The 24,185-nt window shown below is 35.7% G+C and overlaps 1 protein-coding gene and 1 non-coding gene across 7 annotated transcripts in view; both read left to right on the top strand.

Annotated features, from left to right (window-relative positions):
- Positions 1 to 16,619, top strand: part of IQUB (IQ motif and ubiquitin domain containing) — an 81,399-nt gene extending 64,780 nt beyond the window's left edge. For 4 of the 6 annotated variants that reach the window (XM_077998096.1, XM_015134826.3, XM_001085476.4 and 1 more), the window contains 4 exons: positions 2,196 to 2,372; positions 5,610 to 5,858; positions 9,673 to 9,858; positions 14,292 to 15,135. In XM_077998096.1, the coding sequence (XP_077854222.1) occupies positions 2,196 to 2,372; positions 5,610 to 5,858; positions 9,673 to 9,858; positions 14,292 to 14,474 (795 nt within the window). In that variant the 3' untranslated portion in view covers positions 14,475 to 15,135. Of the gene's footprint in view, positions 1 to 2,195; positions 2,373 to 5,609; positions 5,859 to 9,672; positions 9,859 to 14,291 lie in introns of all 6 variants that reach the window. The other 2 variants (XM_015134825.3, XM_077998095.1) reach the window with 2 other exon arrangements.
- Positions 9,150 to 9,256, top strand: LOC144340211 (U6 spliceosomal RNA). Its single transcript, XR_013415958.1, has one exon. It is a non-coding gene; the product is annotated as a U6 spliceosomal RNA (small nuclear RNA).
- Positions 16,620 to 24,185: the final 7,566 nt, after the last annotated feature.

The raw sequence follows: 24,185 nt of genomic DNA, 5'->3' as shown, positions 1-24,185 counted from the left end.
CACTTGGCAGATGCTTGTTCAGTATAGCATAGAAATATAGGTTGTTTCTGAGTGATCATCTGTATTAACTAAAGTTTATACATAAGCAATGGATTAGATAACTGCATGGTCAGTCTGTTTTGGTCATCAATATGGCCCAGATTGCCAGAACATACAGGCATAGATATTGTAGTGAAAATCAGTGGTTCACTATATGTAACAACTGAAAACTGTCAGCCATATTTAGGTCCATCTAAGTGAGCTACATGATTACAAACCTGAGAATTTCATAAGCATAACATTTTGATATTCTGTGTAGGTTTCTGTACTCCTAACTGTAAAGAACACTCTTTCTGTTGATGAGTTTATGTGTCTGTCCTCCAAGGCACACAAAACTCTTAAAACACATTAAATAATTGGGTAAATGGTTCTTCCTGGGAGATCTCCATAGATATCTTGCATTTCTTACCAGCAGAGGCATTGACTGCCTTTTTTCTGGACTACCTTTTCAAAGATGTTTGCATAGTGACCAACCTTGAAAGATAAGAGATAGGTAGGGAGGGAGAAGCAATAGGTCCAGAGGTAGGAAATAAACATGATACTTACAGAGGGCAGTAAAAAGACCAGATTGGCAAAAAGAGAGTGCATAGGGAATATAATATAAATCCTGACATAATTAGGACCAGTAATAAAAAGGCCAAAGGATGGACTCATAAAAGGCAAATCATGCATATCTTACTATGTTTAGTATGAAATATTCATGTATACATTTACTTGAAAATATTTTGATGGAGGGTTAAAGTCTTTAAGCACAACTCAAATTCTGACTCTTCATTTATGGCTGCACAACCTTAAAATAAGTTAATATTTCTTATGAAAATCAGTTTTGTCATTTGTAAAATTAGTTACTTTGAGAATATGTATGTGTGTATCTACATGTATGTATATATATACACACACACATATATAAATATAAAAACTTAATATAGTGCCTTACAAAGAGGGGGGCCTCAATAAATAATAGGTGTTATTTTGATAGTAGTTACTAATACAGACCAGTGAATTTTAAACCTCAGTGCATATTAGAATCACCTGGAGAGCCTGCAAGAGGGACAGCATGAATGAATATGAGCATAAATGAGTATAAATCTAGGCCCAACTTTAGAGCAGTTAAATTAGCTCCTCAGGTATGAGGACAATATTAAAATTTTTAAAAATCTCCCTGAGGTCCTTCTAAAGTGCCTCCAGGGTAAAGGACCACTGATACAGACTCTCATATTAGCCTTACCAACCATGTAGTACAAAGTACAGAAGAGCGTTATTTTACAATTAATGACTTTATCTTCTGACTCCTTCATTCAAGCTGTGTATCTTCCAGTTTTCCCTTGGGCAATTGGAGGACCTAATAAATACTTCTACATTAATCACTTTATTACTTGTGGCTTTTTCATCCAACCACACTCATTTATATTACTTTATAAAAAATATTGTGACCTATAATAAATAGGCAGAAAAGTGAATAAAATATATACATACAGTTTAACAAATATTAAACAGGATGTTGTCAATGTTTCTGGTGTCCTCTTTTCCAATTCCTCCTGTCATCTCCTAGAAGTAACTATCATACTGACTTTCATGGTAGTCATTTTCTTGATTTTTCTTCATAGTTTTACCACCTCTGTATAAATATGTAAATAATATGATTTAGTGTTGCTTATTCTTGAATTTTATTTGACAGAATTGTACTATATCTGTTATTTTGTACTTTCAGTATTTTGCTTAAAATTAATTTGTAAGATTTAAGTTTTTGTTGTATATAGCTATATATACAACAAAAAATGAACTATAGCTATAGTTCATTTATTTCCATATATTAGATAATTTATTGTGTAAATAAGCTGTAATTTATTAATGTAATCTATTTATGGACTATTGGCTGTTTCTAATTTTCAGTTAATATGAACAGTAGAGCTCTACATGCACATTTCTTTAAAGCACCTAAGAGTAGAATTCCTGGGTCATAGATTTTGCATATATTTAACTCTAGTGTGTCGGATATACCGATTTTTTTCCAAATTAGTTTTGCCAATTTATATTCCTATTGGCAATGTTTCATTTCTTTTGGAATGTAGATTTTGGTTTGTTTTGGTGGCAATTTGAAAATGAACTTAGTGATCTGTAAAATTTTATACCATATATTTTTGTGTTTTGTGTAGGAACATGAATGTAAACTAACTCAGGAAATTCTAGAATTGATTGACAGAGAGGTTGACCTTATGATGAGAGGAGTCAAACATCATAACCTTGAAGGACTCAGAAAAAGAATTGCGACACTCTTTTTTCATTATATCAAAACACCTCTGTTTAATCCTGAAGTTGCAAAATACCTTAAGGTATTCTACTTCTTTATATTCCTTTTTCAAAATCCTAAGATGTGGTATAGTAAATTGAAGTATATTCAAGTTTTGCTTTAACACTTTCCTTGGAGTCCATGTGGAATACCATCTTATTGGTGGTATCTCCTTTGAATGATTATTTTGTATGTTGGTAAACTACACTTACTCACTTGACTTCTGAGTATTTCCAACTTTCAATTATTTCCTAATATCTTCACCAACTTTCCAACTGAATATTGCATTATGTTGAATGTATTATGATTTCTCACACCTCCATGGCTTTGTACATACTGTTGGTTTCCCCTGGAACCATTCACTATTTACCCAGCCAATTCCTCTTCATTTTCTAAGACTCAACTCTCATCTCTTCTCCTTCATGAGGCATCACAGGGAGTTAAATTGTTTTTTTCTGAGATTCTATGTTATACCTTGTCTGTGTTCCTTAAAACACTTATCACATAGTTATAGTTATTACTGAACAGATCCATATGGATCTTCTGAGAGAACTTCAAATGTAATGTATTTGAATTACACTATCTTCTCCAACTGCAACGTCGTTAGGCTTCTGTGGGAATTTTCATTGCCTTCTTACTGTGCAGAGCTATTTAAAACACTATTAGTAAAACTCTTGGGGTGGAGAATGTTGTCAGAGAATTATAGTTTTATTTCAATGATTATATTCAGTTAAAATTTACTTAAAAAGCTGACTAAACATCTTTAGCTTTTTTGAAAAAACAAAATCTTATATTTAGTCAAGACTTCTAGAAGAATACTGTTTAATTTTTATATTTTTCAAATTGATTTTTTAAAACCTGATTGTATTGCAAAAATATTAAAATATAACAAAAGTCCAAGAGAAAAAGTTCCCATTATATTATTTCTTATTCAAACCAATATTTCATTTGTCTGAGCCACCTTCTTTCTCTGTAGATTTATTCGGTTTATATTTGGAGTAATACAATTGATAGAGTTTCTACAACTTTACATAATGTTATATCATTTTATTTATTTTTAAATTTTACCTTTGGTAAAATGTACTCTTTTTGGTAAGTTCTGAAAAATGTATAGAGTCATATAACCAGTAGCACAGTCAAAATAAGAAATGGTCCTATCATCCCCCAGAATTCTCTCATGCTGCCACTTTGTAGTCAGCCCTTTCCCTAACTTCCCGATCCTTGGCAAACACTGATATGTATTTTATTTTTATAGTTTTATCTATTTCAGAAGGTCATATAAATGGAATCATACTATATGTAGTCTTTTGAGACTGACTTCTTTCACTTAGCATATTGCATTTGAGATTCACCCATGTTTTTGAGTGTGTCAGTGGTTTGTTTTTATAGCCGAAAAATATTCTAGTATCTGGATATACAAGAAGTCTTTAAAAATCCATTCACAGTTGTAGGACATTTGGATTGTTTAGAGTTTTGGTCTTTTATGAATAAAGCCATTATAAGTACTATATACGAGTTTTTGGGTAAATTGATTGTTTTGGGGTAAATTCCTAGAAAGTGGCATATTGAATCACATGGTAAATGCATGTTTACTTTAAAAAGAGACTACTAAACATTTTTTTTCCAAACTGACTGCACCATGTTGCGTTTCTGCCTGCGGTATGTGATAAATATATTAATTAAGATAAAGGGTTTAAAGTTTGTTCTTGAATCTAGGACACACCTATGGATTATCTTGTACTTCTTTTTTGGGGGGAATATACTCTTTAATATCTTAAACTACTGGCTGGATTTAAACGTTACTGGCTTTAAAAAGGAATGGCTCATTTGCACATTTTTAGTTTGCATAGTGGGAGAAGAATTTGAAGGAACACCACTACCCCCACAACCACTTTTTGGGAGTAGGCCAGCATGAAGTACCCAGTGTACTCTGGAGAATGCATAGTGTTAAATTCTGCAGCTTAAATGGAGCCCTCTGTCATCATAATAATAATGAGAATGAGTTTTTTTTTTTCTTGCACAGTTTCAGATGGGTAGAGAATATCTTTCCATGGCATTATAATAAATGCTCCATCTATAATGGAGAGGTGTGCTAACGTGTTTTCATGAGGTTGACTGATGTATTTGCTAATTTAATGCATAGGAGGCATGAAGATAAAATAATCATTTAAGATAAACAAAATGTGTAAATCTCAGAATAAGAAAATAAACCAGATAAGTTGTCTTCTGGATCTTTGATCCATATACCCCAGATCACTCTTCTTTTCTCTCGAAGAATTGACTACCTTTTAAATTTACATATTGTCTTATCTCCCAAAATTACAAGACAAGGGACAATGAAGTTTTTAAAGAATATTACCCTTCAGGAAGATGGAGCGTTTAGGAAAAGTAAGGCAGAGTAGAAGGGAAGGTGCAGAAAGGTAACAGATGTTCAGAACAAAGTAAAACATTGGAAGGGATTATAATGGTAAATATTTTAAATCTATATTGAGTAAGAGAAAAAATGTATAGATTTATAGAACATTGATGTCTATTTCCTTCTTTATAAAAATATTTTTTGAAAGTCTTATATATCACATGCAAACTCTGTTGCTGCTTGATCTTTACTTTCATGGAAGCCAGAGGTACTGATGTACCATAAATTAGGAAAGACTGGCTTATATACACCTTGATTCAGTTTGTGTTGAGATGTTCACAGTTCACTCATTCATTCATGCCCATAGTGAATAGTGAATTTTTAGCCCATAGTGAATGATTGGATTGATTATTTTGTTGATAGAATTACTCTCTGTCTATTGTTTTAGACATAGAATTTCAAACTTTGAAAATTAATCATTTGAACTAATCCAAATTTATTTTGAAGATAAATTAAACGAGAAGAACAATTGGTTTAGTGGGTTTTTACTTATATGTGAATCTAGCTATTGCCTATAGGAATAACTAATGTAGAACTGAAAAAAATCTAAACTTTTCTTAACAATAAAAAGCCTCCTCCTACTATTTTTTTCAGTCAATTAATTTTCTAAGTGATTTTACAACGAATATCTAAGAATTGATGAATAACAGATTTTCAGTATTTTGGCAGGATGAATAAATACTGCTTGAAATTTAGATTTTCTATAGAATAAGAAGTTAAGGGAAAATATAATTTTGGAAATTAGCCAACTGTTTTTTTTTTTTAATCTCATTCTAAGATAAGTTAGCCCTTGATGCTTCTATTGGTTAGGATCATATTTGGCCTGGCCTGGCTTATTTATTTATTTATTTTTTTACTATTTAGGTCCCTCAAGACCCATTGAAATTTTATAAAAAGATTTACTTTTGCCACAGTTGCCAGCTTTATTTGCCTTCTACTGAGTTTTCTATATCATCCACCTCACGCCGCATATACCGGTGTCGTAACTGCATTAGCCTTGAGAATGAGGCTCAAAAACGAGAATCATTTTTGAAGTACAGATGTTTACTTCAACAGCTCTACTTTACAGAAGCTGATTATGAAGATGATTCTAAAATTGCTTTCTTGATGCAGGTATGGTCAATAAGGGGTGCCAATTATAGCTGAAGCCTGTCAAGGAGGCTGTCTTGCAATCTTATGCGTGTTTGTGTGTGTGTGTGTGATTGTTTAATGACTCTCTATTCCACTAGACTGTAAGCTCTGTAAGGGCAGGAGTATGCTTTTTATTCCTCCTGCTCACCATTATACCTCTATAACCTAATACAGTACCAAGTTTTTATTTAAGGCCCTCAATATTTGTTGAATGAATGAATGACTTTTACAGAAACTGATGTTACATATACACATACTAGTGTTTATGAATAACAGTACTAATTAGTGTAAACCGAATGTGACCATAATGGTAAATAACACCAAAAGTGAAAGCTAAGGCTTATAGAAAGTTTAAAAAAAAAAAAAAAAAAAAAAAAAAAAAAAAAAAACCTTAGGGAAAGACTTTGATACTTGTCTATGTAAAGTGTTGGTATGATACCACACAACTGGAAAATTTCTGGCCAGAGTTCTTTTGGATGAATCATTGCATTGGATCATTGACCCTATCCGCAATCTACTTCTCTTAAGAACTTCTCCTAGCTCTGTGAGAGGGTGGAGCCTGTGAGATCAAGAACTCTGACCTGAATTCCTAACTTAACCACTACTTTGGTCTCTTTGGTTATTCCATGACTTCTATTGGGTTGTTTAGGCCAGAGGATAGTCTGTGTCTCTACAAAATAAAAACAAATTCCTGACACTGTTTGGACTTACGTAAGGGAGTGAGAAAAGAGAAGGACTTACTTGTTGTTGATATGACTACCCAACATGAGCCACTTATTAATAAAAGTATGTTATAGTGCACTATTCACCTCATTAATGATATTTGTGTTCACAGACTGTCAAATAAGGGCAAATTTTCTGTAAATTAAAGTTATTAATTAAAATGAACTAAACTGTGTTTAATACCAAATAGGAAAATAGACACTACTATGAATAGAAAACTTTATAGAGATTTAAAAACAGGTACCAAATGTGATGTGCTTTGTTAAAAAATTCTTCTAAATCAGTAGCTTTCAAACTCTTAAATCTCAATCTACAGTAAAAATGTATTTTTATGACAACCTGATATAGGCATGCATGATAATTCTCAATACTCAGTACCTATATGGCTTTACATACTTTATTGAGTTAATCAACACAAAATTCCCATCAAAATAGCCTTATTTCTATTCTGCAGATGAGGAAAGTGAAGCACTGAGCAGTTAACAAACTTGTCCAAGTTTACGCTACTAAGTACCAGCACCAAGATTGAAAACTAGGCAGTTTGAGTCCCAGAATCCATACATGTAAACACATGCTGTTCTGCCTCAGAAATAAGAGTTTCCAAAATAATGTTTATCTTTACCCCTATGGATGCACTCTGATGTTTTCTATTCAGTCTCAGTCTACTTATTCTAATTTCCATTTGGAAAACTTTGGTATCACCCAAGAGGTAGCAACCCACAGTTTGAAAAACACAAATTAAAATGATTACATATTTTGTCCAATAGAATGAATATTTTATTAATAAATTTGATGTTTATATCAGCTTAAATTCTTATTTGCTACTTTTATTCAGGAATTGTTGACATGACAGATGTATATTTCCTTGTAGAGAATCTTATATGTACTAGGGCTTTAATATAAGTCACCAACAAGTGCTGCCTCAATATTCCATGTTGTATTAGTCAGATTTCTCCTGAGAAACAGAACCAACAGGAAATTTTATACATATATGCTATATATATATATACATATAAGGAGATTTGTTACAAGGAATTTTCTCACATAATTATGGAGGCTGGTAAATCTAAAACCTAAACAGGTGATGGCCCAGTTCAAGTCTGACGACCAGCAGGCTGCTATAGAACCAGGAGGAGCCAATGTCTCAATTCAATGGCCATTAGGCAAGAACAGTCTTCCTTACTTGGGGGCAGGGTCAACTTTTTGTTCTATTCAGGCCTTCAACTGATTGGATAAAGCCCACTCACATTATGGAAGACAATCTGCTTTACTCAGTTTATTGACTTAAATGTTAATCTCATCCAAAACTACCCTCACATAAACACCAGAATACCATATGACCAAATATCTGGGTATCCTGTGGCCTCATCAAGTTGATGTAAAATCAACCATTACACATATTGAATGAAAAAATTCTAGTGGAGCATTGTAACCTTTCAGATAAGGATAATCTCCATTAGATGTGATTTAATTTCAATACTGTATCTGTGTAGGGTTTTGGTCTCTTATATTACTTTTCCAATGTCTAGGATTAGCAGACAAATATGAGTGTCCAGTAACTTCCCCCCTTGTAATTGGTGTAATTTTGATTAATATTTATTTCAGTAATAGTATTTGAGGCATAATTTGAATATTTGAACATTCTCATAAACAGTAAATCTGGTGAACAACAGCAAAGATTAGCATATATTAAATGTGAACATGATGTCATATAAAATGAAAAGGTGAAAGCTAATATATACAAAAAGTAAACATTCTGCTTAGACAAGAGATTTGAGTGTTGTACTAGTCACCTCATTTATCTGTAATGCATACAAATACTGCCTAATAGGCAATAGTATTGCTGTATTACTGCAAAAATTTCAAGTACAATGACTACTTGAAAGGTAGAAAGCTCTTAGAGACTGCCAATCACACTTATCATGTGCATATTTGACATTTACATGCAAATAAACATGTTATTCTGTATGATACAATTTCAAAATTATTAGTACAGTTGAGCAAGTAAATTAAAAACAAAAATGTAAACAAGATGCATTTTGAATGTAAGTAAAATATATAAAACATTGAATTTTAAAAGTCTATAAATTTATTTTTCATAGCAGCTATGTACAGAGTATTGTCTTTTTTAGCATTAAGTAAAAGCTAGAATGCATTAGTTGAGCTTAATATATTGAATTATCAATTTATGAAATACTGTCATAGCTGATGATTACAGGTTCTTTTTGTTTTTTACTTTGGCAAATTGTTAGGTTTTGTCTACTCATTTTACAGAAAATATTTCTGCTCTCACAGTTTTTCACAGAAGCTTTTAAAAAAATGTTCTTTTTACATGCTTATACTTTGTTGAGTTTGTCCCTCTCTGGCAATTCTTAATTTATAATGCAGACCCCATGATAAAAAGTCATTCCAAGAGTTTTAGCTAATAAAGTTTACATTTTTAAAAAAGTTTTAAACAACAATTTCATTACCCCTCTTTTTTATTGAAACAACCAAGTCTTTTTATTAACACTAAGTGAATTACTTATCTTTATTAAATCTCAACTTCCTGTGTTCGCTTCAGTAGCCCATATACTGAAACTGAAACCATACAGTGAAGATTAGCATGGCCCTTGGACAAGGATGACATGCAAACTTGTGAAGTGTTCCATATAAAAAAAACTCAACTTCCTCATTTGTAAAATGGCAGTAAAAGGTTTTAAAAGGTCTCGACAATGGTCCTGAAATTAAGATGGTACTTACTAATGAGTTTTTAAAAATCATTGAATACCATATGTTTATTATGGTAACATTACAGTATTATTAAGATTATATTAAGATAAAATTAGCATACTGAAATAAATTTATACTGCTTACTCTGGTTTAGAGATGGGGACACAACTGTGAGACTGATAATGTAGTTTAGGCAAAATGAACAGAAGTTTAGTGAAAAATAAGGGGCTATGTGTCATTGAAACCTAGTGAATAATATTCCACTTAAAAATACTCTATAACTTGATTATTTGTTCAAGTAATATAATAATCTTAAACGAATTTAAACTACATTGTTTTTAAAACTTGCTTTGACATGCAGCTACAAGACATTCAGTACCTGACAGAGAACATCTGGGCGTCCCAGTCCGTCCTCAGTGCCTGGGACGATCTCAGTGATCTGGTCATGGTCAGATGGAATAAATCCCTGGAGTGGTCCCCCTGGAACTGTATTCTTCTTACCAAAGATGAAGCGGCTGCTCATCTCAACCTAACAAGTATTGAAGAGGTAAGAAAGATGAATTTTATTTGTGAAGTTAATTTAATCATTGGAATTATTAGAGCTAACTGGACTGCCTTCTAATATATTCCATGCTTAAATACTTCCATCAGATTAAGAAACAGAACTTATGGATTAACAGCAAAAAAATATATGAATGGCATATATGGCACAGATTAAATAAAAGGTATATATAAGAGATTTGAACATATTACAAGTCCTAAACATCATACCAGTCTCTCCTAATAACAAGTTTAAGCATATTCCACAGTAAATTCCATGAAGGCAGCGATTTTGTTCAGCTTATTTACATCTATTTCTCTGATACCTACAATGCTGACTGTTGCAGAGTGGAGTTTCTAAGTATTTGTTGAATGAATAAATGTGCATTACCACCAGATAGGTATTATGGAACCCAGAATCTGTCCTTCTTTGATTAATTATCTTGAGTCTGCTTAAAAACACCCAACTCTCAAATTTTTTTCATAATTTTGTGCTCTAAATGGCAATCATACTGATGGAGTGTAGTTCTGATGCTCCATTTTTCATTTGCTTCCAACTTGCCAGGAGCGGAGCAAGCACTATAAACATTAAATGCCATTTACTGTAATTTTAGTAACTTACATGATGCAATCTGTAAAACATTTTGATGGGTAAATTGAGGGGCTCCTGAAGAGTTCCTAGAGAGTTCCAGTTACACTAAGTTCAGGATCCCAATAATTAATACTGATTCTCTGCATTCTTTAATTCTATAAAAAATGTCAGCTAAGTAAAGTAAAGAAATTACAAAATACAATAGTCATTTAAAATAGTGTGATTCCCTGTTTGTTTTTTTCATGGAACAAGGGGTGATTAATATAAAGATAAGAAACTAGCTAAGGTTTTAGTTTTTAAATATTTTTTTAGTTTTAGGAAGCAAGGCTAAGGAAAATTTCACTCTGGGATTGAAAGAAAAGGTAGCAATAAGTTGAAGCTGTCTTAAATGTTATATTTAGTAAACTAAGCTGCCTCATAAATATTTAACCACAGGAAGCATAGTAAATACTAGCAATATCATTTCATCTAGGACCCATGATGAGATTGAGGTTCATTCCCAAAGCTGATATTCCAGTGCTTCTTCAATTAATCCACACAACTCCCTTTGTGCATTTAATCAAATTACTGCAGTATCGAATTAAATGTTCTATTCACATGCATTTCTAATTTCAGAATGCTAGTCTTATCGAATTTCTATAAAGGGCACCAAGATTTGCAACCAGACAAACTGGAAGAACATTTGCCTTTTTTATGATTTTGGGCTGATACAGTCTTAACTATTAACTTTCAGCCCAGTTAAAGAGTAGTTTGTGTCTTGCAGAAAGATGGAACATTTTCAGAATTTTCTTAATGTTCAGAGATATTTGCTTTCTTAAGAAGTTAAAAAATGCTTTAAAGTTAATATGAAACAGGTATAGGAAATGTGGAAAAACACTTTTCGTTAATGTGAACTTTAAGTGGAGCAGATTGATCTCTCCTTGTGTGCACATTGGCCAAAGTAGGAACAATCGTGGACTTAAAATCAGTAATCCTGACCCATTTACTCAAATCTCTGTCACTGACAACTTTACATTAAAACCTGCCCTCTTTGCTTCATAGATTTTTAGAAAGATTAGCTAAATAAGTGGAATCAGTAAAGAGGATAAAAGCAGCCCTGGCTCTGAATTCTAGCTTTACCATTCATGAGTTGGGAGAAATTGGACAAATTTGTGAATGTCTCAATGACCCAGTTTCTTGTCTATAAAAAAGAGATAATGGTATCTCATCATAGGGAAGCTTTGAGTAGACCATTATTTAAAGCTTTCCACATAGTTTTTTTTGGCATGAATAAACTTACGTAGTAACTATGAAAGCGCTTTAAAAATTTTTGATGCATTTTTAATTTTCATAAAAGCAATATATTATTGGCTTAGAATCTGAACATAGTAAAAAATGTAATGTAGAAAGTAAAAGTCTCAGAGGTTGAGGGAATAGGAAGATATTTGTTAAGGATAACACAAATTATAGCTAGATAGGAGGAGTGAGTTCTAGTACTGTTCTGTGCCGCTGTAGGTTGTCTATAGTTAATTACAATATATAGTTCCAAATAGCTAGAAGCAGCATATCAAAAGTTCCCAGCACAAAGAAATAATAAATATTTGAGATGAATATGCTAATTACTCTGATCAGGATATGTGTATCATCCCATCACGATGTACCCCATAAATATGTACAATTATTATCAATTTAAACATTTTAAAAATAATTGAATGAATAAATAAAGGAAGGCAAATAAACAAATCTCCCATGTAGAATTCCAAATAATTTATGTATATACTCTCCACTCTTAAGGAGTTGGAGAATAACTCTCCACCCTTTAAGTGTGGGCTGTGCATAACTCCTTTCCAAAGAGTATATTATGGATGGAAGAGGAGGAACTTCATAGTAGAGAAACCTGACAAGCACTACCTCAGCCAGGTAATCAAGATTAACAGCAGGAGTGGTGTCATGTTGACGGTATGTACCCTTGATATGATGTGAGGAGAAGGGCACTTCACCCCTGTGGCCTTCCTCCCCAAACCCATCCCTTCAGTCTAATAATGAAGAAAACATAGGACAAACCCAGATTGAGAAACATTCAGGAAAATGTGGGTGTGGGGTATATGGGACTTTTCTGTAATATTCTTAGAACTATTTGTACACCCAAAGAATTTGTGGACATAGTTTAAAACCATCACATGGCTATTTCAAGAGAATGGACCTTATTTCAATGGGAAAAAAAGGTCTCTTGATGTCCACGCATCCCTATCTCCATGTTACAATGATAACTACTATTTCTTATATATATAATAATGTATTGAAATCCTTCTGGAAATTTTCTATGTGTATGTAAGTATATACACTTTTACTGTAGCAGGAATTTCATATTAAATGACTCAGAGTGTCTTTGCTTAACAATATAAATAATATAATATGGAAATATATTCAATTATTTAAGAGTTACTTATTAGTGCCTTGAACACATATATCATAATTTATCTCATCTTTACTAATTTATAGTTCTGTAAAGGCACTTTAAAAACCTGTAAAGTTCTGTACATGTGTAAGTTAATATAGCATAATAAAGTGTGTTTTTCTTGAATGAAATATGGGCTATGAAGTAGTAGAAACAGAGTTAGATTAGCTCAAAAGATGAATATTCTAACCTAGTAAATTTTTCTGTTAAGAAGAAATTTTAATAAGCCCAGGATACTCCTATATAATGCTTTCTTCTCCTTTGGTCCTTTCACCCAGGACTTTCTTTTATCTTTGATTTGACCTTTTTAATAAAGGGAATGTCTTATTTTCAGAAAATAAATTTTAGGAAGAAGTGTAGGTAGTATTTGTGATTTGACTGAAAAGAGAGCCAATTAAGATTAATAGGTAATAGATTATATTTATTAATTTAACCAGAATTTACTTTTGAATGTGCCAAATACTGTACTAAGTAATTACAGAGAAACAAGAAAATTTAATGAATATAACTTTTTGTTGTCTCAGCTGCATTTGGGTTCAGCTACAAGAAGAAAAAATCAATTTATAATGATTTAATCAAATGTGAGTTTACTTTTCTTATGTAACAAGAAAGTTCAAATGTTGGCGGTTTGGGGCTATTATGGTGGCTCACCTCGTTCTCAGAAATTCAGGCTATCTCACTTTTTCCTCAGCCATATTTAATCTTCAGCTTTCTCTCTCACGCTTGATGGACTCTTAGTGATAGGAGAGCTAGTTCATCTACTTCATTACATGTACCTCTCAGTAATGGCAAAAGGCTAGAGGTGCTTAATAGGCGAGTCTTCCCACTCTTAAAAGTCCCTTTAAAAGTCTTTATTCAGTTATATATATAAATAATTATATAAGATTATATATAGTGTATAATTAAATAATCTTGGAAGACATTTAGTTGTCATGTCTCCTTAGATGCTTCTTGGTGGTGACAGTTTCTCAGACTTTCCTTGTTTTGTTTTTTTTATTTTTGTTTTTTCTGACCTCAATATCTATAACATTAATAATATAATTTTATATATATATATATATATATATATATATTCTAACTAGACACCCCCAGTTAGAATAAAGACTAAGAAAGCTAGACATATCACACCCTGTACAAAATCAGGCCTCTGGCTCAAATGGAAGAGAGAATGAATACTGAGTTGGTAACTAGCAGCGATTTAAACTTAGAGAAGTCAGAGGGAGAGTTGGGGAAGACTTCCAGGTTAAAGTATCATAGGAACTGAGTCGTGAATGATGATAGACAATGTGAGAAAAATAAATGTAATCTGGGATGAAAGAATTGACAAGCAAAGGCACCGAGGCATGACAGTATTTTTATCTGGCAAAATATATCTGCAATATTTACTAGGATTTGATTTTTTTCTTTGCAGGGATATGAACGCTCGTTTATTCACAAGATCAAACACAAGCATATCCTGGCTAAGAACTATTTTTCTCAGATTCCAGTGCTGGCTTCATTTATACTTGATGATCCTGAAATTGATGAGATCAGATGGAAACATCACTCAGACACAACACCTAAGATTATAGAATCCCAGAGACCTCCTCCTTAGGTGATCCAGGAATATTTGTTTGATGATCGGCATTTTGTTCACTGCTTATAGGGTAATACAGAGGTCACAGAGTATGGAAATGCAATTTAATCTGTTTATTGATTTTATTTTTTGTTTTTCATAAGTATTTTGAGTTATATCAAGAGAAAACATTTCTATATAAGTATATTGTTGTTAGGAAGTTAGTGCTAAATTGAAATGCAGTTTTGTTACTGAAATTAATATTTTGGAGTAAAGAAAACATTTTAAAATGTGTTTTCACATTAAATTTTTAAAAAAATTTCAAGTATATTAGAGTTAAAATCTAACAACCAAATAAAAACTAGACAACTTTCAAGTTATTTGTTTTAGATAAAATGTAGTTATAGGAAGCTAATCAGTATGTGGAGGGGAGGAAACATTATAAAATGCTCTTTCTTGAAAATTTCTGTAAGCAGGATAAAAAAATTCATATTTTAGTATAGGCATTTGAATCTTTGCAGTTTATTGTCTGCTTTCACCTTCCATCCTTCTCATAATCCCAATAAAACAATTGACACTATAAATAAATAAAAAACCTTAATTCTGGGTAAACAATGGAGCTATTAGCATACGCAAGAAAAACTCCCCGTGGACCATGGTGAAATTGTAAGAAGAATAAACTTGGTTAAATAAACCATAACCCCCTTCTCCAATAAACCAAAGAAGTGACCTTGACCACATATACATTAGGGACCTGCGGTGATGAGTAATGGTTTGCCAGTCAGTCTTAACAGGAAATGGATGGCACACTCGAAATAGCTTAAGCCAAGGAGAGTTTATTTACAAAAGGCCTTATTGTAAGGTGTGGGTAGTGGGTAGGGAAACTAAAAGAATAGTAAAGGAACACAGGGCCAGTATCAGACAGGCTGTCTCTCCCTCTAGTCTCAAATGAATTTGGGGAGAAAGTCTGAGAACCCAGGAAGAGTGTAAAGAAGATAACTGAGAGGATCAAGTTATCTTGATCATGATAACATGACCAGTTGTGAAGGGAACAGCCAGGCATAAGGGAATCTCATGAACTAGAGAAATATACAATTTCATACTTCTTCCTTCCTCCAGTCTCCTGCTTGGGTTTCCCACTGGCCAAACCCAAAAGGAAAGCAGAAGGGGTAGGAGTCAGTTTATAATTTTTAGGGCTTCAAGGCAAAGAGCAGAGTATGTAAGGGGAAGAGTAGATCTGAAGGGCTAAATAGAAAGTATCCAAATGGAGAAAGAATTAAAAGTGAAAATCTATAATCAAATAGCAGTATTTTACTCACTATCACACACAACATAGTTATATATACATAAGACATGATTTTTCTCCTAATTTCAGTCAGCAATTAATGAGACTTTTCTCTCAAGTTTAATGATCAAGAAGTTAAATATTTGTTCTATGTAAATATTTGACAACATTTCAGCCACACATTTTGTAGGATATCTAAAATTTTTTACAGCACATGGCAGTTGTTAAGAAAGTATATCAAGGAGGAAATTGCCATAATGTAGTCATTTTCAAGGTCTCATAGACAATTCAGGGAACTCTCTAAACAATAAATTACAGATGGGACTAGATTGGGGACCATTCTGATTACTGATAAACTGGCAGCAATTTAATACAGACAAATGCAGGTTTACACTGGAATGTAAATGGTTAGATGTTTTGTAAGACACTTTAGGAGAATCCCGTAGCTCAGAGAAGAAAGGGTTGGGGAGGCAGGCAGTGAGAAGAAAATAGCCAGAGAGGAAGAAATAAAGGACTTTAGAATTCCCCTGTTGACCCAGGGGTGAAACAACTGGAATGGAAGACTTACGGAGAAAAATGGAGAGAGGATAGGAAATTTGAAGTCTGAAAGAAAGAGGTGAGGGTATGTATTCCCTTGGTTTCTCCTATCTGCTTTTTTGGTCTGTTGTCAGTGGCTGCAATTCTCTACATCAAACCACAGCTCTGGTTGGGTGGTAATCCCTCTTGCACCATGACTCTTTCTGAATTTTGAGAGTCATCTTTCCTTTTCCTCTTTTAGCTTAAGCATGAAAATGGCTTCCTTTTGTGTAGCTAGGTTAAGATGCTTTATTTTTTGTATTGATTTTGTTAGGGTCCTCTCCATTGTAAAAAATTCTTTTATTAAATACTTCTTAAACAGTTCGAGTGAGCCAACAGATTTCTGCTGGACCTTGGCCCAAGCAGTAATTGGTACCAGAAATGATCTCAGGAAACTGAGCTTAAAATGGAATCCTAGCCGGTCACGGTGGCTCACGCCTGTAATCCCAGCACTTTGGGAGGCCAAGAGGAGCGGATCACGAGGTCAGGAGATCGAGACCATCCTGGCTAACATGGTGAAACCCCGTCTCTACTAAAAATACAAAAAATTAGCCGGGCTTGGTGGCGGGCGCCTGCAGTCCCAGCTACTCGGGAGGCTGAGGCAGGAGAATGGCGTGAACCGTGAGGTGGAGCTTGCAGTGAGCCGAGATCGCGCCACTGCTCTCCAGCCTGGGCGACAGAGCGAGACTCCGTCTAAAGAGAAAAAAAAAAAGGAATTCTAGGGTTGGGTTACTCCCACATTTGAACAGCATATGGATAACCTTGCCAGGTGAATGGAATAATGGCAATCTGCAGCAAGTGGTAGCATCATGATTACTCACATTATCACCAATGGTGGCATAGAATAGAATGGGGTGCAGATGGGGGGTAAAGCATATGGAGATCCAGTGGCTGAGGCAATTTATCCCTTTGATGACAAAAATTGTGGGATAAGATAGTTGTATTTTACACTAGAGAGGGTCCATAGAGAAAGGGATAAATTGAAAGTCTCGAATGTCCAACTCAAGGCCCAGATAGATATTCAGAAAGTCTTTGTGACAAAATTACTTATCTCCTGTATATACTGTACAATATTGTGCCTATAGTTAACAATGCTGTATTTTATACTTAAAAATATGTTTAAAGGGCACATGTGAGTGAGGATTAAGTCTGGAGCCTAATTAAACTTTGTAGAGCTGTACTGTCAATTAAATGTCAACTCTTATTAGATCTTTTGCTAAGTTAAGGATACTAGTGAGGAAGAAAAAAGTGTGTTCTGGTATGAGTTAGCTTGAACACTGGAAGACCTGCAGGATCTTGCATTATTTTATAAAGAGCCAGGGGAGCATGCGTAAGAGCATCGTGTAAGGGTATTAGGTGATTTAAAAGGATAAAGATTATATCAACGCAAATTTGTGTTTCTGCCTAAAATTCAGGATTTAATGTGTTGCTTTAAAGTGTTGAGAATTGCTAGATGTGTTAACTGATGCCTGGACTCAAAAGTGGCCTATACCAATCAGTTTGAAATGCCAGCACTTCCCTGGAAAACATTACTCAGGGTGATGGGTTGTTGGAATAGATCTACTTATTATATGCCACCTTCTCAGACACCTCCTACAAATACCTACTCCCCATAGGAGAGAAAAATCCCTAGAAGCCCTAGGGACAAAATAACAAATCACAACAAACGATGGTGGGATTGTGGAGAAATTGGAACACTTGAACACTGTTGGTGAAAATGCAAAATGGTGCAGCTACTGTAGAAAACAGTTGTATGGCCGGGTGTGGTGGCTCATGCCTGTGATCCCAGAACTTTGGGAGGCCAAGGCGGGCGGATCACGAGGTCAAGAGATCGAGACCATCCTGGCCAACATGATGAAACCCCGTCTCTACTAAAAAAAAAAAAAAAAAAATCCTGGGTGTGCTGGCACACACCTGTAGTCCCAGCAACTCGGGAGGCTGAGGCAGGAGGATCGCTTGACTCTGGGAGGTGGAGGTTGCAGTGAGCCGAGATCGCACCACTGCACTCCAGCCTGGTGACAGAGCGAGACTCCATCTCAAAAAAAAAAGAAAAAAAATTGTATGGAGGTTCCTCAAAAATTACAAGGTAGAATTACCATATGATCCAGCAATTCTGTTTCTGGGTATTTATCCAAAAGAATTGAAATAAAGATCACAAAGAGGTACCAGCACTGCCATGCTTATTGCAGCACTATTCACAATTGCCAAAATGTGGGGGAAAAACCTGAATGTTCACCAGTGGATGGATAAAACAAATGATATATGCAATATACATGCAATGGAGTACTTGCAGTGGAATATTATTCAGCCTTAAGCAAAAAGGAAATCCTGTAATATTTGACAGTATACATGAACCTGAAAGATGTTATACTAAGTGATAGCAGCCTGTCAGAAAGAACAAACACTGTGTGATTCCGTTCATATAAAGTATCTAAAATAGTTAAACTCATGGAAGCAAAGAATGAAATTGTGATTGTCCAGGGCTGGGAGCAGGGTAGGGCGAAATAGGAGTTGCTGTTATCAATGGATGTAATATTTCAGTTATGCATGATGAATACATTCTAGAGCTCTACTGTGCAATATTGTGCTTATAGATAACAATGTTGTATTTTACACTTAAAAATATGTTAAAAGCGTAGATCTCAAGCTAAATGCTCTTACCACAATAATATTTTAAAAGAAACAAGTCACTATGGATAGAGTGGTTTGACCCTGCAGGGATTTGTAGCAGCTATTAATTGATCATCATATCCACAGGAATGAAATGGGCAGTTGTAGTAGCTTAGTAGAACCGTCATAAAATTGCCACGAACTGGGTGTCTTAAAACAACAGAAATGTGGCCAGGCACAGTGGCTTATGCCTGTAATCCCAGCACTCTGGGAGCCCGAGGCAGGTGTGCCACTTGAGCTCAGGAGTTCGAGACCAGCCTGGCCAACATGGTGAAAACCCATCTCTACTAAAAATACAAAAATTGGCCAGGCGTGGTGGCAGGTGCCTGTCACCCCAGCTACTTGGGAGACTGAGGCATGAGAATTGCTTGAACTCGGGAGGCAGAGGCTGCAGTGAGATGCAGAGGTTGGAGACTGAGATGGCACCACTGCACTCTAGCCTGAGTGAAAGAGCAAGACTGTCTCAAAACAAACAAACAAACAAAAAAATCCCAGAAATGTATTGTCTTACAGTATTGGAGGCAAGAAGTCTGAAATCAAGGTGTCAGCAGAGCTGCACTTTCTCTGGAATCTTTATGGGAAAATACTTCTTTGTCTCTTTCAGCTTCTGGTGGCTTCCAGCATTTATTGGCTTCCTTGACCATATCACTCTAATATCTGCTTCTGTGGTCACATTGCCTTCTTGTCATGTGTCTGTGTCTTCTGTCTCTCATAAGAACACTTGGCATTGGACTTAGGGCCACTGGCTAATAATACAGGATGATTTAAGACCCTCAATTTCTTTATAACTGCAAATACCCTTTGTCCAAAGTAAGGTTACATTCACAGGTGCCAGGTATTGGGACATGGACGTATCTAAAAAGAGGCCACCATTCAACCTACTACAGCAGCCTACTATGGTTCTGTGTGACGTATGTGAGCAGAGAAATTTCAACTCTGGAGGACAGAAAAAATTTTACTCAAGGTGCTGTAATGGGGAATATTTTATAGAGTGTGTGTGTGTGTGTGTGTGTGTGTGTGTGTGTGTGTGTGTGTGTTTTATAGAGTTCTCAGACTTGAGCCATTTCACAGACCTAGAGCCTCTTGATGGAAGAAGCGGCTGGCTGCCTTAAGGAATGACCTCCCTCTACACGCTTACAAATGGTTACCATGAATATTTCTCTAAGCCATCTATAGTGGGACCTGGGCCATTTATCAGGGGACAGTAACCTGGGGAGAAGCAAACACCCAGACCTTCCAAGGGTTCTTAGATACTGACTCTCTAATGACTCAGGTCCAGAGATTCAAAACATCACTGGAGCCCACTGATCAAAGTGGGAGTCTTTGATGACTAGGTATTTGATTCCTGACCTAAATTTATCCAGTAATGAGTGCATTGCAATAGACTCATTATGTTCATTTGTCCAATCCCAGTATATAAAGAGGGATATCTATATACTTAGTAACTGGCAGTATTCCTACATAGGTTTTCTGATCTATGCAGTGAGGATTATTATAGTAGGAAAAGTCGAATGAAAGCCCCTGAAACTGTACTCCAATCCTTTCCTTCCCCAGAAAGAATAACAACAATACTGTATCCATAAGAGAACTGATGTCATCAAATACTGGAAAGATAATGATTCTTACCATGTTTCCATTTAATTACCCTTTAGGCTGGTGCAAATTTTATTCAAGTTGTAAAGCTGCTGTGGATTATCATAAAGTTAATCAGAGGATGATAGCAATTGTAGCTGTGGTTACAGATGTCTTGTCTTTTTGGAGAAAGTCCGTGTATCTCCACCTCTTTGCATATACCTATTGACCTATTCAATGTTTTCAACTCCCACTAGGAAAATATATAATATGTATTTAGTCTTAATGAGTCAGGGACAGCAGTAAGTCTTCACTGTCTTACCTCAAGTCTCTGTCAACATTTCTAGTCTCCCTCATAATGCAGCAGGGTCTTGACTATCTTGATATCCCACAGAATATCATGCTTCTCCATTACATGGTTGATATTTCCAAATTGGACCTGGCAAGCCTGAAGTAGCAAGCATCCTTTGTGCCTTAATAACACCTCTGCATGCCAGAGGGTGGGAGACGAACCCTGTGAAAGTTTAGGAATCTGCCACTACTAGCTGGTGTGATTAATCCCAATTACTAAGGAGAAATCATGGTGATGCTATACAATGGGGGCCAAGGAGAACTATGTTTGGAATCCAGAGGATTCTCTGGGGGTCTTTTAATACTTGTTTTCTTAATAGAAAAAGTCAATGGAGAACTACAGCAACCAAATAATACATGACTGTGAACTCAGACACTTCAGTGATAAAGATTTTGGTTTCATCCCCATAAAGAATCCTGACCAGCTGGTGTTGTCTGAGGGCACAGGTAATATAGAATAGGCAGTGGAAAAAGGAAATCATAGATAGCCACTAAGGCCTTTTGACCAGTTATAGAAATGAGGGCTGTAGTAGCTTTGTGTATTGTTTCTTTATTTATTATATGTAGGTTTTTATCTGCATATGCCAGTTAGTTTCCTTTTTCCCATTACAATTTTATATATAAGTTATTTCAGGTTACATTTAAAATTTATCCTTTAGATGACAGGATTCAGTCAGATTGTAACTGAATTTTAGAAAGAAATAATAAAACTCGTGATAGAATAACAGTTGGGACTGAGTCTCCTAATTTGGAAGAAAGGGTAAGAAAGTCATCTTTTCTTTGAAGGATAGCTTATCTTGCTAGGTGGAGGCATAGGAAGTTCAAATGGGGGTAGAAGGTTGTATATAGGAGCCAAGAAGCTAGAAGAGTCAGCTGTGCCAGTTCTTATTTGTATTGCCTGTCAGCTCCAGTGATGTACTTCTTTGCCCTGCTTGCAATACTGAAGCTGAATCCTGTAAATGTTTCTCCTTTGCCAGTTGGACCATGTTAAGTATTGCTACTGGAGGGAAATGTAAGGATAATTTAGTGAGGGGCTTATTTTCTTGGTTCCCATGTGCTTTTTTGAATCCTTATTCCATGTGGTGGGAAGCAGTGGGCAGAACACCCAGTGCACCCACCCTCCAGTGAATTGTGCCAGCACTTCTGCATGTGGCTGAAATACCCAGTGGTGGTGTTCACTCTCCCATGAGTTTTGTCAACACCCCAGTGATTAGTTCCCCAGTGAATCTTGCCAGCAATCTGATGAGCCGTTTCCTGCTTATCAACCCTGGCTTGTGGCATTACAACACACTTCTCTGCCACATCTACACCTTCTCCATCAAGGTCTGGTTCTCAGCTTTGGTTAGGGCGTGCTTGCAAACTTGCTTCTTCCTTAGGTGATCTGCCTCTACCTTAAAGGTGGACAGATCCCTGCATCTGCTGTTCCTATATTCTTAAGAGGTCTCTGAGTAGTAGTTAATCACTTGTTACTAGCCAATAATTCTTTATATTAAAATTTCCCACTTCAAATTACAGTGTTGCTTTTAATCTCTTGACTGGACCTTGACAGATACAGGAGAGAATGTTCAGATTTCCTCTCTAATGTAAGAAACCATTTGCTGTACTTTGTATTACCCACTGTTAAAAAGAGGCATAATACTTAGTAGGCTTCTTAGATTCTGGGGGCAACATAAGCCACATTTGGATATGGGACTTTTAACTATTTATTGAATAAACCTTAAAACAGCAGTTTTAAGTGAAATAAAGGCACCTCTGCTTGGGCCATGTGACTTAGCAAACCCTATACCTATAGTATAAGAAATATGCCCTTTTCTGCCAAGTGTTCTGATCTTCTTTTGGGTCATAGTGGAAACTGAATTACCCAGTCATGATTCACTAAATGACTGTATTACTCAAAATGCCCATAATAAACTGTGAGTTATCAGATCCACACAATACATCATTCCTATAAAGTAGAGATTATATGAGAATATATTTTAAGGTCTGGAAGTTACAAGTAAACTTCATGAGGTAGATAGTTCAAACTCCCATGATATGTTCTCCTTCTGCTTTTCTATTAACCCCTCAACTAACAACTGTGGATTCTAGCTGGGTGTGGTGGCTCATGCCTGTAATCCCAGCACTTTGGGAGGCCGAGGCGGGTGCATCACTTGAGGTCAGGAGTTCGAGACCAGCCTGGCCAACATAGTGAAACCTTGTCTCTACTAAAAATACAAAAATTAGCAGGGCGTGGTGGCGGGTGCCTGTGCCAGCTACTTGAGTGGCTGAGGCAGGAGAATCACTTGAACCCCGGAGGCAGAGGTTGCAGTGAATGGAGATCACACCACTGCACTCCAGCCTGGGCGACAGAGACAGACTCTGTCTCAAAACAATAACAACAACAACAAACAACTATGGATTCACGAAGAGTTCCCTATTACCACTTAAATGAAAGAAAAAATGAACCAGTTTATAGAAGGATCCATACACTATGGTGTCAGAATATGATCTGGTTGAGAGATAGGCGTGCCCTCATGCTGGACACTGTATTACAACTCCACTTGAGATGGTCATGGGAGACAGTGATACAGATAATTCGATCAGAAGGAAAAATTTCAGGTGGTACATGTTTGTGGGATGAGAAATGGATGCTAGTATAGATCTACAAAGATCCATAGGAAGCAACCAAAAAGAGACTTGGGAAGAACATAAAAGAGACTTGGGAAGAAGAATAACTAGAAAATTGGTGATAAGGAATTCTGGGGAAACTGCATGTGGATAGGCATGGCCTAGGTAAGTGTGTTCCAGGTGGCATTCACTGCAGAGGAAGCTGTCAGTATCCAAATGGGCAAGATGAGTCCTCCTGTGGATGTCAGTCAGCTGCTTTTGTTATCCTTTCTGGTGCTTACTCAATGGGTCCATTTACAAAGTGACTGTGACAGTATAGATGGAGCTTATTCATGGGCTTAACCACAGAGATTTTTTTTTTTTTTTTTTCCACAAAGGCTGCTTTGGCTACCACCACTGCTGGGTGTCCAACCTACCAACAGCACAGGCCAATAAAAAGCCACAAAACAATGTTATTCCCCAGGAAATCTATCTGGCCATCTGGTGACTGGTTGATTATGCTGGATCCTTTCTGTTACGGAGTGGGCAGACTTGTTTTTTTCTCATGAATATAGATATTTAATAGGCATATGGATTTTCTTTTCTTTTTTTTTGAGACGGAGTCTCCCTCTGTGGCCCAGGCTGGAGTGCAGTGGCGCCATCTCAGCTCACTGCAAGCTCCGCCTCCCGGGTTCACGCCATTCTCCCGC

Source organism: Macaca mulatta, chromosome 3 (assembly GCF_049350105.2).
Source record: "Macaca mulatta isolate MMU2019108-1 chromosome 3, T2T-MMU8v2.0, whole genome shotgun sequence".
Lineage (NCBI taxonomy): Eukaryota > Metazoa > Chordata > Mammalia > Primates > Cercopithecidae > Macaca > Macaca mulatta.
Note: the sequence above shows the minus strand (reverse complement) of the source record. Positions and strands in the feature narration are given on the sequence as shown.